This window comes from Pteronotus mesoamericanus, unplaced genomic scaffold (genome assembly GCF_021234165.1).
Source record: "Pteronotus mesoamericanus isolate MK-2021 breed Mesoamerican mustached bat unplaced genomic scaffold, CSHL_Meso_final contig_90, whole genome shotgun sequence".
Taxonomy (NCBI): domain Eukaryota; kingdom Metazoa; phylum Chordata; class Mammalia; order Chiroptera; family Mormoopidae; genus Pteronotus; species Pteronotus mesoamericanus.
The window spans coordinates 38648253-38662627 of record NW_026555277.1 but is presented as its reverse complement, the minus strand read 5'-3'; the positions used below and the strand labels follow the sequence as shown (position 1 = coordinate 38662627).

The 14375-nt window shown below is 37.6% G+C and overlaps 2 protein-coding genes across 5 annotated transcripts in view; one reads left to right on the top strand and one right to left on the bottom strand.

Moving 5' to 3' along the window:
* GAS2 (growth arrest specific 2) overlaps positions 1–1434 on the top strand; it is a 117173-nt gene extending 115739 nt beyond the window's left edge. For all 4 annotated transcript variants that reach the window (XM_054585986.1, XM_054585987.1, XM_054585988.1 and 1 more), the window contains one exon: positions 280–1434. In XM_054585986.1, the coding sequence (XP_054441961.1) occupies positions 280–498 (219 nt within the window). In that variant the 3' untranslated portion in view covers positions 499–1434. The remainder of the gene's footprint in view (positions 1–279) is intronic.
* A 2383-nt stretch (positions 1435–3817) lies between these two features.
* On the bottom strand, positions 3818–12992 carry SVIP (small VCP interacting protein). Its single transcript, XM_054585984.1, has 4 exons — positions 12816–12992; positions 10757–10807; positions 9924–10037; positions 3818–6193 (listed from the first exon to the last, which is right to left on the bottom strand). Exons 1-4 carry the CDS (start codon positions 12867–12869, stop codon positions 6179–6181), a joined length of 234 nt encoding a protein of 77 aa, XP_054441959.1. The 5' UTR covers positions 12870–12992; the 3' UTR covers positions 3818–6178.
* Between the last annotated feature and the right edge of the window lie 1383 nt (positions 12993–14375).

Here is a 14375-nt window from a genome sequence, read left to right as displayed (position 1 = left end):
GAGAAGGCCCCAGACACATTAAACCAATCAAGGGGTTGTACACAGGCCCTGACTCACATAGCATTGCAAGGCTGGATTCTGGCATGTGTACCCCCGATCCACTTGCGTGGCAAAAAAGCTTCTTTTATAGACGGTATGCTGACGCAGACACTGTGCAGCTGATAAACAACGGGGCATAAAAAATAAGACAGACAAAAGCCAGTAACATTTAGAACTGAAGGTTGACCTGAGGTTCTGTAAGAATTCTCATAATTTGACCCTTTTGCTCTTTCATTTCAGATGCTGCACAACAAACATGTCATGGTCCGCGTGGGAGGAGGATGGGAAACTTTTGCAGGGTATTTGTTGAAACATGACCCCTGCCGGATGCTGCAGATCTCCCGCGTGGATGGCAAAACATCTCCCATCCAGAGCAAATCTCCGACCCTTAAGGACATGAATCCAGATAATTACCTGGTGGTCTCTGCCAATTACAAGGCTAAGAAGGAGATTAAGTGAAACTAGTTGGTCATGACAAGGGGACTCTCGTAATGGCCTGTATCCACTTCTCCAGTGTAGTCAGTTTAGTTCCCAGGCTCTGAAAATTGCTGAAAAAGGTGTAACACACAGGAAGATGCCGTCATATTTGAAAAACATTCAAAGAGTAGCACTATTTATTTTAATGCTTGTGTAGAAAATGACCTATGAAAAGAAATTCTAAATTCAGATTTAGATTAGATAAATTCATAGGCAAATGATTACTTCTCAATAGGTGAACACAAATGTTTAGAATACAGTATTAGAAATACAAATCTAGCTAAAGATAAAAACTGTTACTAGAAGAAAATATGTAGGATTTACAAATAAGGAAAACAGAAAGTGCCTGCTTTATGTCTTCAGAGTAAAAGAACCCCAGATATTTTTATAATTTCAGGATTTTTAAGCTAATTTTTAAAAAGTGACAATTAGTGTAATAATGTGCTACTAAAAATATCCAACCACACTATAAATAAGTACAGAGTATTCACAACAGTAATACTTTCCTGGAAAGGCCACTTCAGAAAAGTTTACATTCACTTGGAAGGTTGCCTTAAAGTTATTCTCTTATCTATGACCAAATATCTGGGGTACTTTTGGAAGTTATCAGTACACCCCTTAGAGAATCACTAATGAATTGTCCCACACATTCCTGAGAAACAGCTGTGTTGAGACTGAAAGTGTAATTCACATACATAAGCTGACGTACGTTTCAATTTTGACAGAGTAAATTGTACAAATGTTCATTGACTTCATGTTATTTTAAAGCATTCTTATTGACTATATCTTTAGTTAATCCTACTTTGCTATGCTGTCTAGTGAAGTCAATTCACTGTAGCTAATAATGTTACAGACTTATGTATACCCTTGTACACCTAGGACAGAGCTGTTTTGTACCCATCAACAGCAAATTATTGTCCTCACTGATTCAAAAATTAAAGATAAATTGAAAAATTTTTATCTGTCTCGATATCAATGCTTCATTCTGAAATAAAGATAATCTTCAAGTGGCATCTTCCCCCGAAAGTTACAGAAGAGTCAAATTATAGTTACCTCGTATTTCTTCACTTTGGGAAGCTGAGGGATAGTGGTGTGTGTTCATCTAAGGGGAGAGTCTAGTTTTTACCATAGGTGGCTCCTTAAGTGCTACCTTGAGTATAAAAAAGTATAGGCAAAGGTAATTTGTCATTTCCTCACTTTTCAAATGATCCACCTTCTTTTGCACCAGAAAGTCAGGGAGGAAGTATATGTCATACGACTGCTTTAGACAAAGCATATACAACCTATTGGGAAGTTTTTAAACAACAGGCACAGTGTAATTTGGTGGTGCCTAAGTGGTGATAATCATTCTGGGGTAAAAATTAAAGTTTTGTAGGAAATGAAAATTACCTTAGAGCAGCGAATAATTTTAACATCTTAAAAATAGAGTGACTTGATTTTTATTTTACTAAACTAATATTCATACTGAATTTCTGTGTAGTAATTGGCAACAACATTCCCATCAACATTTTCCCCTGTGCTTAAATTTTTCCTATAAAGTTACATCCTTAATAATTAAAATTAATTTCATTAGTTTAGAAAAGAAGTCTAGGTTAACAAAAATAATATTCATCTTGAGGTAGAAGGCGGACTCTGTCCCGTAGAGTACACTCCGGGTCGTCACAGATGGGGAAATAAGTCGTCCCAGACACTTTCCCGTCTGTCTGCCAGGGAAAGGGGTGGCAATTCCCTCTAGTGGAGAATGCCCTGAGCCCTCCTCTTGAAGTGGCTTTTATCGAGAACCATAGGCGCAGGGATATACAGTGTGGATGCAAAGCTCATCAATCAATGTCAAAAGGCTGTTTGCAGAAAATAGAGATCATAGATAACAATGGAAGGAACACAAGAGATTTGCCTCAGGTCAGGGTCTGGTAGACAGGGTGGTGCCAATTCAGCCCTGAAACCTGGGCAACTGATCACAGTCTATGCTCAACCCCAAACATCAGTACTTGAGGGCATTCTTAGCAAAGTCAGAGGACTTAATACATTCCTTTTCCAGGCCTCATTGTCCCTGGAAACCACCCAGTCCAGTTTAGGGCTGTACCTGCCTTTAGTATTGTTTCATTGAACTTGTCAGGCTGCGGGCAGGACAGCAAAGAGATAAGGAGACTTATTTCAGATAGAATGAGGACTCTGGCCATGACAAAGCTGAGGGGTGAGGGTCTTTTGCCCTTTCTCCGTGGCCCCCAAGTACTTCCTGTGATGGCCCCTATGTGACTGTGCCTGTCTTAGGTTGCCTCTGCCATTGAGGGGTCTTACCTGTCATTGACTAACCAGCCATTCTCCGGGGCCAAGCAGGGTGATGTCGGGGAGGTAGGGGCTGTGCCCCTGCCAGGGGGACAGGTTTTGTCTCTTCAGTGGCCTATTTTCCCAAGGCCTCCTTGCTCAGCTCCAGCCTTGGGGCCTCTAGCCTGTCAGTGAGACTACTACAGTCCCTGAAACCAGGTGGGATGATTCCCAACATAATCTCTTCATGTATTTTGTTTTCTGATGTAACAAGTGACAAGCAATTTAGTGGCTTACATACCACAAATTTATTATGTGGCAGTACTGTGGGTCGAAAGTATGAGATGGTCTCACTGGGCTTAACGGCAAGATGTCAGCAGGACTGTGTTCCTTCCTTAGAAGAGAATCCATGTGTCTTTTCCACCTTCTAGAGGTTGCCTGGTTTCCTTGGCTCGTGTCCCCCTTCCTCCATCTTCAAAGCCAGCAATAGAAAAATAGCTCAATGATGCTGCTTTTTCACATCTCTCTGGTTGACCATGGGTTGGAATGGTTCTCAACACAGCATGTATACCTACCAAACTTACTGATCTATTTGTGCTGAAGTTATTATTCAAATCTCAGACCAACAAGTTACTTTTTTCCCTAAGGGCGTGGCATAACTCTTTTAAGAAAATAAAGAAGTTGAACTGTTGGAGAAAAGGAAAACTCAAGGTTTATGTCAATTCTCCTGGGATACCAAGAATGATAGCTAGAATCTATTATTGTATTATTTCTCTAAGAAAACAAGAGACTAATAATATCATTTCTTCTTTAGAGCACTGGAGAAGAAACATGCCCATCTGTAAACTCAGGGATTGCAGGGACCAATGAAACAGTTTTTAGCACTGTTCTCATTACTCCCAAAGAGATGAAGGCGTTGCTGAGGGTTCCCTAACCACTAACCCAAGTTCTAAATATTTAAGATACAGTGAAGATAAAATTTGGTTAAACAGAGACAACCAGAGCCAATTTTTATAAAGGAAAAAGGTGTATTTATATCCGTATATGACAGTACAGAATTTCTAACAAAACCATGTGCGGGAAAACTATTAATTACATTCTAAACACAAGTGGCAGAAGTGTCACATATAGATGCTTAATAAAACATGCAGTGTCAACAGAGAGGCCATTGAATAATACGTAACTTTTTGTCACCAGCTATGTTAAGTGTTGGGTGACTAGAATAATAAAGCAGTGATTTAGGTATTTTTCGTCTTAACACAATAGTTACCTACATGCATTTTACTGTTTAATATTTTAGTAATTTGGGCATGAGGTTTGGGTGCCATATTAAGCATTACGTTTTCCTATTTAAGTTATGAATTATGGCAAATTGGCTCCAAATTAAGGTTTCCACTCATAACTTTATGAGGGAGATGCCTGGATGTATCTATAGGAGTGTACAAATTTTCCTTTTTTTAGTAATAATTTGCCAGTTTCCTGTCAGGAATTTAGTCTCCCCCTTCCCTTCCTAACACTGCTCCTAACATTTGAGTAGCACCTCTTAGTCCACGTGACCCAGGAGGTTTGGGGAAGCTGATCACACCCATGCAGGAAGGCGGGTCATGAGTGGCTGGAGCAGGACCTCCCACTGTTCCAGAAAGCGACAGGCCAGCCTACCATTCATGCTTCAACAGTACGTAAGCATGGTATTTGCGTATAAACTGCTATTAGAAATAAGGAATTATCCCCTAGATATAAATCTTTTGTTTACACTAACCCAAGTTGTCATACTTTAGGATGCAGTAGAGAGAAAACTGTTGTTTCTATGTTAAAACAGAAGGAAGGATTTGCACAGTTTAAGGATACGTCTGGTTCTATATCCTTTCAGCTGTTAATGATTCTTTTACCTTTCTACCTTGGAAAAATTAATCATGTTCATAAAAGTCAAAATTTTATTTCTAAAATGCAATTCAATAGTTTCACTATCCTTTATGAACAAAAATACCACTAATTCTCTAAAGGATGAAGAAAACTGAGCCTAACTATATGTCTTGCATGGATATCATGAAATATTTCATGCCATAATAGAAAGGGTTATTTTTTCAATGATGAGTCAAAAGACCTATATTATAGTTCAAACTCTTTAAAATTAACGTATACAATACACTGCAATATAACACAAGTCTTATGGTAGGGGTGAGTGACACAGTGGCTCAGTTTCCTTTCTAAAAATCAAATAAGCTGGTCTATTTAATTTCGTCTCTATTAGTATCTGCAAATTCTAACTTAGGGCTCAGATTATAGCCTTGCCATCCAAAAGAGCAACCACAATAGCTAATCAAAAGATATAGCAATTTTTCTATTTTAGCTTAGTATACATTAGAAAGAAAAAAATGCAAAAAACAAAATGCTGTAAAACTCATGTTACTAATAAAAATCTACAAAGCTCATGACTATGCATAACATAGAATAATCTCATAATATTTTAATGTTTAAAATAGTCCTTTTAAAATATAGTACATGTTTCATGCATTCATATTTGCTTTGGCAATTTCACATCTGTATAAATCTTACGACCATTTTTAAATAAATACAAAAGAATAAAAAATCTATGAAACTTGGACAAGTACACTACCCCTCGGTGTAGCCCACCCTGATTTTCAGTTTAACTCATTCAGTTGCTACAAAGATCTTCAGAGAGCTGAACCTGATCCTGTACAACAGTACATCACTGCCCTCTGATGGTATCACTGATTGATATAATTTTAAATTTAGCAAGCAAAAAAAATCATTGTAATGTAAAATAGTATGTTGCAATAAGCTATACAAGTAAAAAATAAATTAGGAGAAATTCAATATTTTCTACAAATATTCATTACTTAATGAGTTATAAAAATTTAGTGTTCCTTCATATAATCCCTTCGAATGATTTTTCAAGGTTTTCCCTGATGATCAGTTTAAAGGCACTAAGTCCATAAGTTTAAGCAAAGGTCTTCATATATAATGAAACAAAGGAAATATATGGCTAAGCAGCACAACTATAAATAGGTAGACCATTCTATAAAGGAGGAAAAATAAAACCGCAAATTTTAATATTTGAGTTATGCAGAATCTTTACATGTGATGTATACATATTCACTATTTAGATTTCACTACTAAAAATAGCATATTACCCACTATCAGCAAAAAAGCAAATGTAGGAAAATAAGTATTCAATGAAAGTTATGGCCATTTTCTAAGTCTGAAAATCAAAAGCACTTTCAATATTTCAATACTGAAAAAGCACTGCATTTAAGGGCACTGAAATTACAAAGTCTTAATCTTCATTTATTCAAAGAGAAGAAGTTAAATTGAGGATGTCCACTTGATTGCAGATACTAGTTATTGGCAGTAGACTCTCAACTCATATTGTCCTTTATGAAACTGTCCACTAGAAAATAAAAATATACAGAGAAAAGTAAATTTTATTTAAGGTTATATAACAATATTTCAAGTGAATAAACAGGCAAAGAGAGGACAAAGGGATATGCCAGTGATTTTCAACCAATGTGCTGAGGCAATACTGGTGTGCCACAATAATTTTTACAACATGTTAATACCTGCCCTGGCTGGTGTGCCTCAGTGGATTGAGCACTGACCTGTGGAGCAAAGAAGTTGCTGGTTTGATTCCCAGTTAGGGCACATGCCTGGGCTGCGGGCCAGGTTCCCAGCTGGGGGCGTGTTAGAGGCAACCGATTAATATTTCTCTTGCACACTGAAAAAGCATGCAATACCCTACTATTTAGTCAGTGGCACTGACTTCTTTTCCCTTAGATTGTCAAATAAAAAAATGACAACAGCTAACACAAGAGCCATCTGGTGTGAAAGAATCAAAATTATACCTATTCTTTTTGTCAGACTGGCAAAAAATATATTTTTTGTTGTGCTGCAGAGTTTTAGTAACTAGTTTATATGTGCCATGAGATTGAAAAGATTGATTGCTGGGACATGCAAATGCAAACTGATTTTTGTGAATAGCAGTGATTACTAAAATTTTACAGTAAAAAGTCTGACATAAGATATATGATGGTTTAAAAATATAAAGAAATAAAACAAAATATCAGGTCAGATTAATGGGCAGCTCAATCTCAAATATCCAATAATTATTAAAGGGGGAAAAAAAAAAGGAATCCACCACCACTAAATAAAAACAACAATGGAACTACAAAATGAAAGTACAGTACAGGCATACTTGCTTGAGGCACAGAGCCAAGAAATGGTAGAAATTATTAAATAATGGTTTGTCAGTCTTTTCTTTGCTTGAGTGGAGGGACTATTCCATTTGTTGTTCTGTTTAATCAAATCTGTTAAATCTGCAATAACAAGTTCTGAAAGAGCCACTGGGATAGGATCAGAGTTATTTTTAAGTCTACTGAGTAGTGTTTTCCAAGAACATCCAAGGAATATTATTTGGTATGTGTATAAATGTATTTAAATACATTTTTAAAACTAAGGTTTATTTCACGCAATCTTGCTTTTCTTTATTGCAGAACTTACAGCAGGGGTGTCCAACCTGTGGCCCATGGGCCACATGTGGCCAAGGATGGCTAAAAATGTGGCCCAACACAAAATTGTAAATTTACTTAAAACATTGTTATTTATTTGCAACTCTATTTTCAGTCGACATAAATATGTTAGCTGCCATTTTTCAAATGGAATGCATAGAGCTGCAATCTGACATTCAAGTTAAAGAAAAATTTGATTGTATCTCTTTCCTGGACTTTTATAGGTTCTGTCTTCCCAGAGACAAATATCCATTGCTTCACAATCACGCTTTATTCATGTTATTTGGCAGCACCTACACTTGCAAGCAACTATTTTCAAGAATGAAACACATTGAGAGTAAAATTAGAACCAAAATATCTGGTGAGCACCTTGAGAACTCAGAGAATTACAACTACTTCTATCAAACCAGATATTGATGCACTAGTTTCTCAAATACAATGTCAAACATCCCACTAGTTTTATGTTGCTCTCTTTTCTTTTACTTTTATAATACAAAAATATTAAAAAAATCATGATGTTTTATTACTTAGATATGTCTATTTTCTATATGAATGATCAAAAACCTGGGACCTGCTCTATGATTTTAAAAGATTATTGAAAGGGCCACTGCATAATTAGGGTTATTATGTGAGGACTTTTTTGCTCATCTGTGGCAGCAGATATCATGAAAATTATGCACCGACTTCTTTTTTCGCTCATCAGTTTTCGTTAGTTTGTGTATTTAATGTGTGGTCAAAGACAACTCCTGTTCTTCAGTGTGGCCCAGAGATGCCAAAAGGCTGGACACTCCACCTTAGAGACTTGAATACTGTGCCCTTTTTTCAAGAAAGGGATATAGTATACAACCTAATATACAGAATTTTAAAACATTTTTTTACCACAGGACTCTGTTTTCCACAATGTTTCTCTTAGGAGTAGGGATAAGGACACTAGATCAGTGATTCTCAATCTGATTTGATATTAGATTACCTTGGGGAGCTTAAAAAAGTACTGAAGGCCGCATCCCCCCTCAGCGATTCAGACTATATGAGGTGGGGCACAAAGTTTAGCCTCTTTTGCAAGCTCCTCTTGACACTAATGTGCAGCCAGGGCTGAGAGCCACAGCACTCGAGGTCTGCTGTTCCTCCTGTGCCATCGTCGCCTTGACTTTTAAGATAAGGCTGCCTGTCCAAAAGACAGTGCATGATACCAACGTCAATGATCCTGGGAAGAGGCAGAGCTTGTCAGGAGATGACTATGTGGGGGGTGTGACAATATTTAAAGTATCTTTTACTTATAACATTATATGTGACAAGTCACTCAGTACCTCCTTTTCTTCTACTACAAAACAGAAGGTCTCAGCATCATTACCAGTCCTATAATTTGACTTCCACAAATTGTTTTTGAGAACTCTCTATGAAGTAAAACCTGGTGCACAGATCTGTATCTCAACATAACTGAAAGTAAGTATCTATACTTTTGATAACAATTTTACCCTGTATTTCCCACCTGTTTTACTTGATACTAACCTTACTCCATTCTATTTTTGGGGGTATATTTTAAGAAAATAAGGCTATTTACTTTAATATTGAAACCAGTTATTTTATATATTGTTAAAAGTTAACAATAAAAAAGTATTAATTTAATAAGTGAAATTAGATAAAGTAACATACAATTATAAAACACAGATAAATCTTATCTCTAAGTGATATTCCTGAGCCAGAATCACCTCCACTTAGAATGTCCCTAAATTGCCTGCCCCACAAACACATCAGTATTTACATATAGTTTGAGAGCAAACACCGAACTGAATTGAAAAAGACAGTGAATTGGCTAAACAAGTGCTCATAAATTATTGAAAAGTTAAATATAATTGACCAAAATTCAGAACACTGTCCTTTTCACAAATATACTTCATTGAGAAAGGAATTTCCTTTAAAAATGGACCAAAGAATAAAATCTTAGTATCTGAACCATTATTTTTCTGAGTTGTAACATGTAAAATGAAACCTTTATAGTCCTACTAGACTGTTAAGATTCCCAAGTTCAAGGACGTTACTTGATTTGCCCGCCACTATATTTCCAGTGTCAAGGGCTCCAGCCGCTACCCTGGGAGATGCACGCGTCTCGCTCACTCCTGGACAATGCTGTCCAAATGAACGTTTACCTAACTTTGATATGAATGACAATGAAAAGATCAAGAATGTCAAATCACTGAGTGAAAAAAGTGCAGGTTATAAAAACAAATTTTTAGTGCAGTCCAATTTAGCAGGATTGATGTGTAAGTGGAAATAAGAAACAATGTTTCAAAATGACACAGAATTTGAGTGATTTTAACTTCTTTATGCTGTTTCATATTATTTGAATGCTCTTCACAGTTAAGATTAGTATTAATTACATAAAGTATTAATATAATCAGGAAAAATCTATTTGAATTTTGGGAAAAAGAAAGTGAACCTATTCCAAGCAAATGCTAGACTGTCCAAATAAACCGACACTTCTTCCAATCTATATTATTCATGCTTTTAAATTAATTCAAAATATTCTGATAATCCATTTTAAGAGGAAATTTTAATGGACTGCTAGTGAAGTTCTTAAAAATTCCAAGTAAATCTTAAATAAATTTTAATACTTACTCTAAGTCCACCTTCTGGTGGGGGCCCAGATGTAGCTATTTGCTTTTCTATTTTTTCTTTTCTCTTTCTCTTTTCTTCCACAGACTGAACATTCAAAATGCCCCGAGATGCAGCCTTTAAGAAATTTAAGGGATATAAACAATAAAATTCAGTATCCAAGTGTTCTGTTTTGTTTGCTCTGGAGGTGGGGTATTGGTCTACTTTGGTAACAAAGATTTAGACTGTTTTTACAACAGCTTTACATAAAAGTCATGTTTTCATCAGGTATTTTGCAAGCATGCAGTCTTCCCCTTCAACTTATTTCATATCTGTCAGTGTTTTATAAGGCAGGGTCATTTTATCCTAGAGAATAATGTTACTAAAGGGGCATCACACATTAGAGAAGACATCTGTATAATAATTTTCATACATTAAATGATATAAATGCATTAATTTATAGAAACACAGAAATCATTTTGAAAAATAATTACTTTTAAATATAAATTAAAAGCTATCCGATACCATTTTCATTAGAGAATACTACTAGTCATAGACATTTATCAAGAGTACAGTACAGCCCTGACCGGTACAACTCAAGGCTGGGCGTCATCCCACAAAGGGAAGGGTCTCTGGTTCATTACCAGTCAGGGCACGTGCCTGAGTAGCCGGTTCGATCCCGGTCCATGTGTGTAGAAGAGGCAGGCAATCATTATTTCTCTATCACATCGATGTTTCTTCCCCTCTCTCCCTCCCTCCCTTCCCCTCTCTCTAAAGATAAATAAGTAAAATCTTAAAAAAGAAAAGAATAAAGTACAAACTTAATTCTCTAGGTAGAATTTCATTTTTACTCTCACCTCCTTCTGTCTTCTCTCTGCAGCTTCTGCAAGCTTTGCTCTTTTTTCTTCCTAAAGAATATATATAAAAAATGTTTTAAAATAAAAACCAAACATTATCATGGATAATTTACATACCTATAGATCTCTTATAGATAATATAACAGTTTATAAAAATATTTAGTACTGGCCCAATATGTTCCATCAAGAATGTCAGTTATTTACATTTAAAAAATAATCAACTTTCTGAATTTCATTCTTGCAATTAATTAACATATTTTCAAGGACATGCTGAGACATATATATATGAGATACACATTGTATGTCTTGATATTATATATGCATATATATAAAACAGGTTGGTCTATAAAATAATCTACTTGCTTTTGTTTATAAAAGACTTACATGCAAGTTGGGGCAATAAAACAAATAATATTTAATAATACAAGGTTCAGTACTACCAGTTATAAGGAGTTTGAAGTAGGCTGGTGTTTTTAGGGAAGGTTCATGAATGAAGGGAGCGAATCTCATTAACTGTAGGGTATTCACAACTGTTCGACATTGTAATTTTCTATATCATGTATTAATTATAACATCTTTAGGTAAGACACTAAGTAGCACACTTGTGTGAGTTGTGTTAATAATTCCCTTCTTTTCTATATATATTCATTCATTCATTGTTCAAATACATTATTTACTGAGCACCTATCACATGTCTCAGGAGCCTTTCTGAGTGCTGAGGATAGAACAGTGAAAACATATTGATGTTTCCAACCAAAAGTTAAATTCTGAGGGCACACAGTCAAATATAATCGAATGTAAGTCAATAGTGTCTGTCAGACAGTAGTAAGTGCCTAGGAAAGAAAAAGAATAAGAAATGGAAGGATGGGTGGGTGGTAGAGTAGGGGATCTATTTTATATAGTGTGGTCAAGAAAAACCTAAACAACAAAGTGACATTCAAGTCACAAAGTGAGCCACGTGGTTATCTGTAGGAGTGGGTGGAGGGTTTAACAAATGCTTACAGACTGGAATTTTATCAACAGCCCGATAAACAAAAACAACATTTAAAAGCAACAGTAGCAAGAAAACAAGGTAAACTCCCTGGTACCAACTTCCAGGTCATTTTTAGTACCTATTATCAAATGGCTGAAGAGTTAATGCACTTCCTTAAATACCTAATTTCTTTACACGAATTTTTAGCAAGATAGGAGAGAAGAGAGGAATTTAGGTTTTCTGTTATCAGCTCCCAGGAGGGCGTGTTAGTGTAAAGATACTGTTAAAAATAAAGCTACAAAAAGAATAAATGCAGTGTACCACAAGCGCTAAATCTGAATTTCAAATAAACAATGTATAACTTCAGTATAAATGTCTCAATACTATATGCGACAAACCTATTTCTAAAATGTATTTTGTTTATCTGAAAATTCAAATTTAACTGGGCGTCCTGTAGTCTTATTTGCTAAATACGGCAACTTTACAAACTGTACGCTCTGTACTACATAAAATAATTATTTTTTAAAAAGGAGGAACTTAAGAGAAATACTGAAGGGAAATTACTAATAAACTATCCAATAAAGCTCAGGAGTATAAAGGGCTTTATTGAGCACCTTCTTTAAACAGCTGGTACAGACACAGGAGAATGCACATCTCCTATTGTAAGATTCAACACTTCAGTTTAGAAGAAAGGAATTCCTTTTTGAAGACCCTAACTCCGTCTATAGCGTCGCCAGGAATGACCCCTACACCGCACCGTTGGCGCACGCCTGCGTCCTACCAACTTCCAATTTTGCCAAAGTCGCGAAAGGGAAAAAGACCTCGGAGCTGCCTTTGGGCAATTTTTTGTAATCAAAGTGGGGAGACCGACGCGCAGGCGGCGGCCCAAGTCCTGCTGGCAGGTCCCCAAGGTCCTTCCGGACGCGACCACACGTCTTCTCCACCACGGCGCCCACCCGCGGGTTCCCCGGCGCGCGCCACCTCGTCCAACCGCCCGCACAGGTGCCCGCCGCTCCGGGCCTGGCGGAGAGCCTGTCCCGGGGACAGGTGCGCGCGGCGCGGGCCGGCAGACGCGGCCTTACTCACCAGGTTCGGCGAGGGAGGCGCGGACTCCCCGGGACAGGGGAAGCACAGCCCCATCGGGACAGCGGCTGGACACCCCTCCCGCCCCGGACCGGTGAGTGCGAACTGCGCGGTAATCGCGCGCCCCAGGTCAGCCGCGCTCGCCCGGGTCCCACCCGCTGCGGGCGCCTCGGCTCGGCCCCGCCCCCTCCGCAACGCTCTCCGTGCTCGCGACTCCGCCCCGGCCTGGCGCTCGCTTCCGCCCCCGTGAGGCAACTTCCCACCCGCACCTACGGGCCCCGCCTGGCCGGTGTCCGGTGGGCGGATCGGGCCTGGCTGCCAGGAAACGCCGGCTTTGGCAGCAGGCAGGGATGCGATGGAGAAACTGTATTCACGGCTCCCACCTGCCTGGCCATGTATACATGAGTGACACGGCATTTGCTAGTTTATACTACTTCTTTTGTGAGATGGGACTCTGCCCTCCAAGAAATTAAGGTTTAATTGGCTTAAACTGGCTAAAATTGCATTTGACGGGAGCACCGTGTTCTGCCTTCTAAGTGACTCAGTATTATTCCAGTTGAGAGAGCAGAATATGAAGTACAGGGTCTGGCAAAAATAATGTCCTTTTTTTATTACAAAATCATAAGCATGTAATCCTGTAACAACAGTACCACATTCAAGCACACCATATGACATTTTAGATGACATGTTTGAATTAAAACTATAAATTATTACACCCACAGTATTACCCTACCAACCACACTCAAGCAGGCATTACCTCTGCTGGACCCTGTGCATCGCTATGGTTTAGAAGCCAGCCTCATGAAAGTGGCATTAGTTGAGGTGCCCATTTTTTTCTGACTTTTTTTTTTGGATTCACTTAATCCTTACAAGTGTAATTATGGGAGTTGATCTATTCAGAAATATTTTAATTGAGTGTTTCTCAAACTTCCATAGGCATAAAAATCATCTGGGCGTCTAGTTAAAATGTAGTTTATAATTTAATACGTTGAGGGTGAAACCTGAGATTCATTCCTAGTAAGCTCCTGGATAAAGCTGAAGTCACTGATCTCTTCACACAACTGCTTTTGATTGTTTTTTTCTTGCATTGTAATAGTTTTCCTTTCTTGTTGGAACATCTTCAAATACCACAAAATGGTAGGTTGTAAAGTGACAGTTAAAACCTTAGAAACCAACATTATATGGTTTCAAGTTTTATGTTTAAATCTTTAATTATTTTTAAATTAATTTTTGTGAGATGTGTAAGATCGGGATCTAATTTCATCCTTCTGCATGTTGTTATCCACTTTTCCAAACACCATTCATTTATTGAAGAGACTATCCTTTGCCCACTGCATATTCTTAGCTCCCTTGTCAAATAGTAGTGAGCTATATAAGCAAGGGTTTATGTCAGGGCTCTGGATTCTGTTCCACTGGTCTATGTGTCTATTTTTATGCCAACACTGATTAGTATAACTTTGTAGTATAGTTTGAAATCAGAAAGTGTGATCCCTCCAGCTTTGTTCTTCTTTATCAAGATTGTTTTGGCTATTCAGGGTCTTTTTTGGTTCCATACAAATTTTA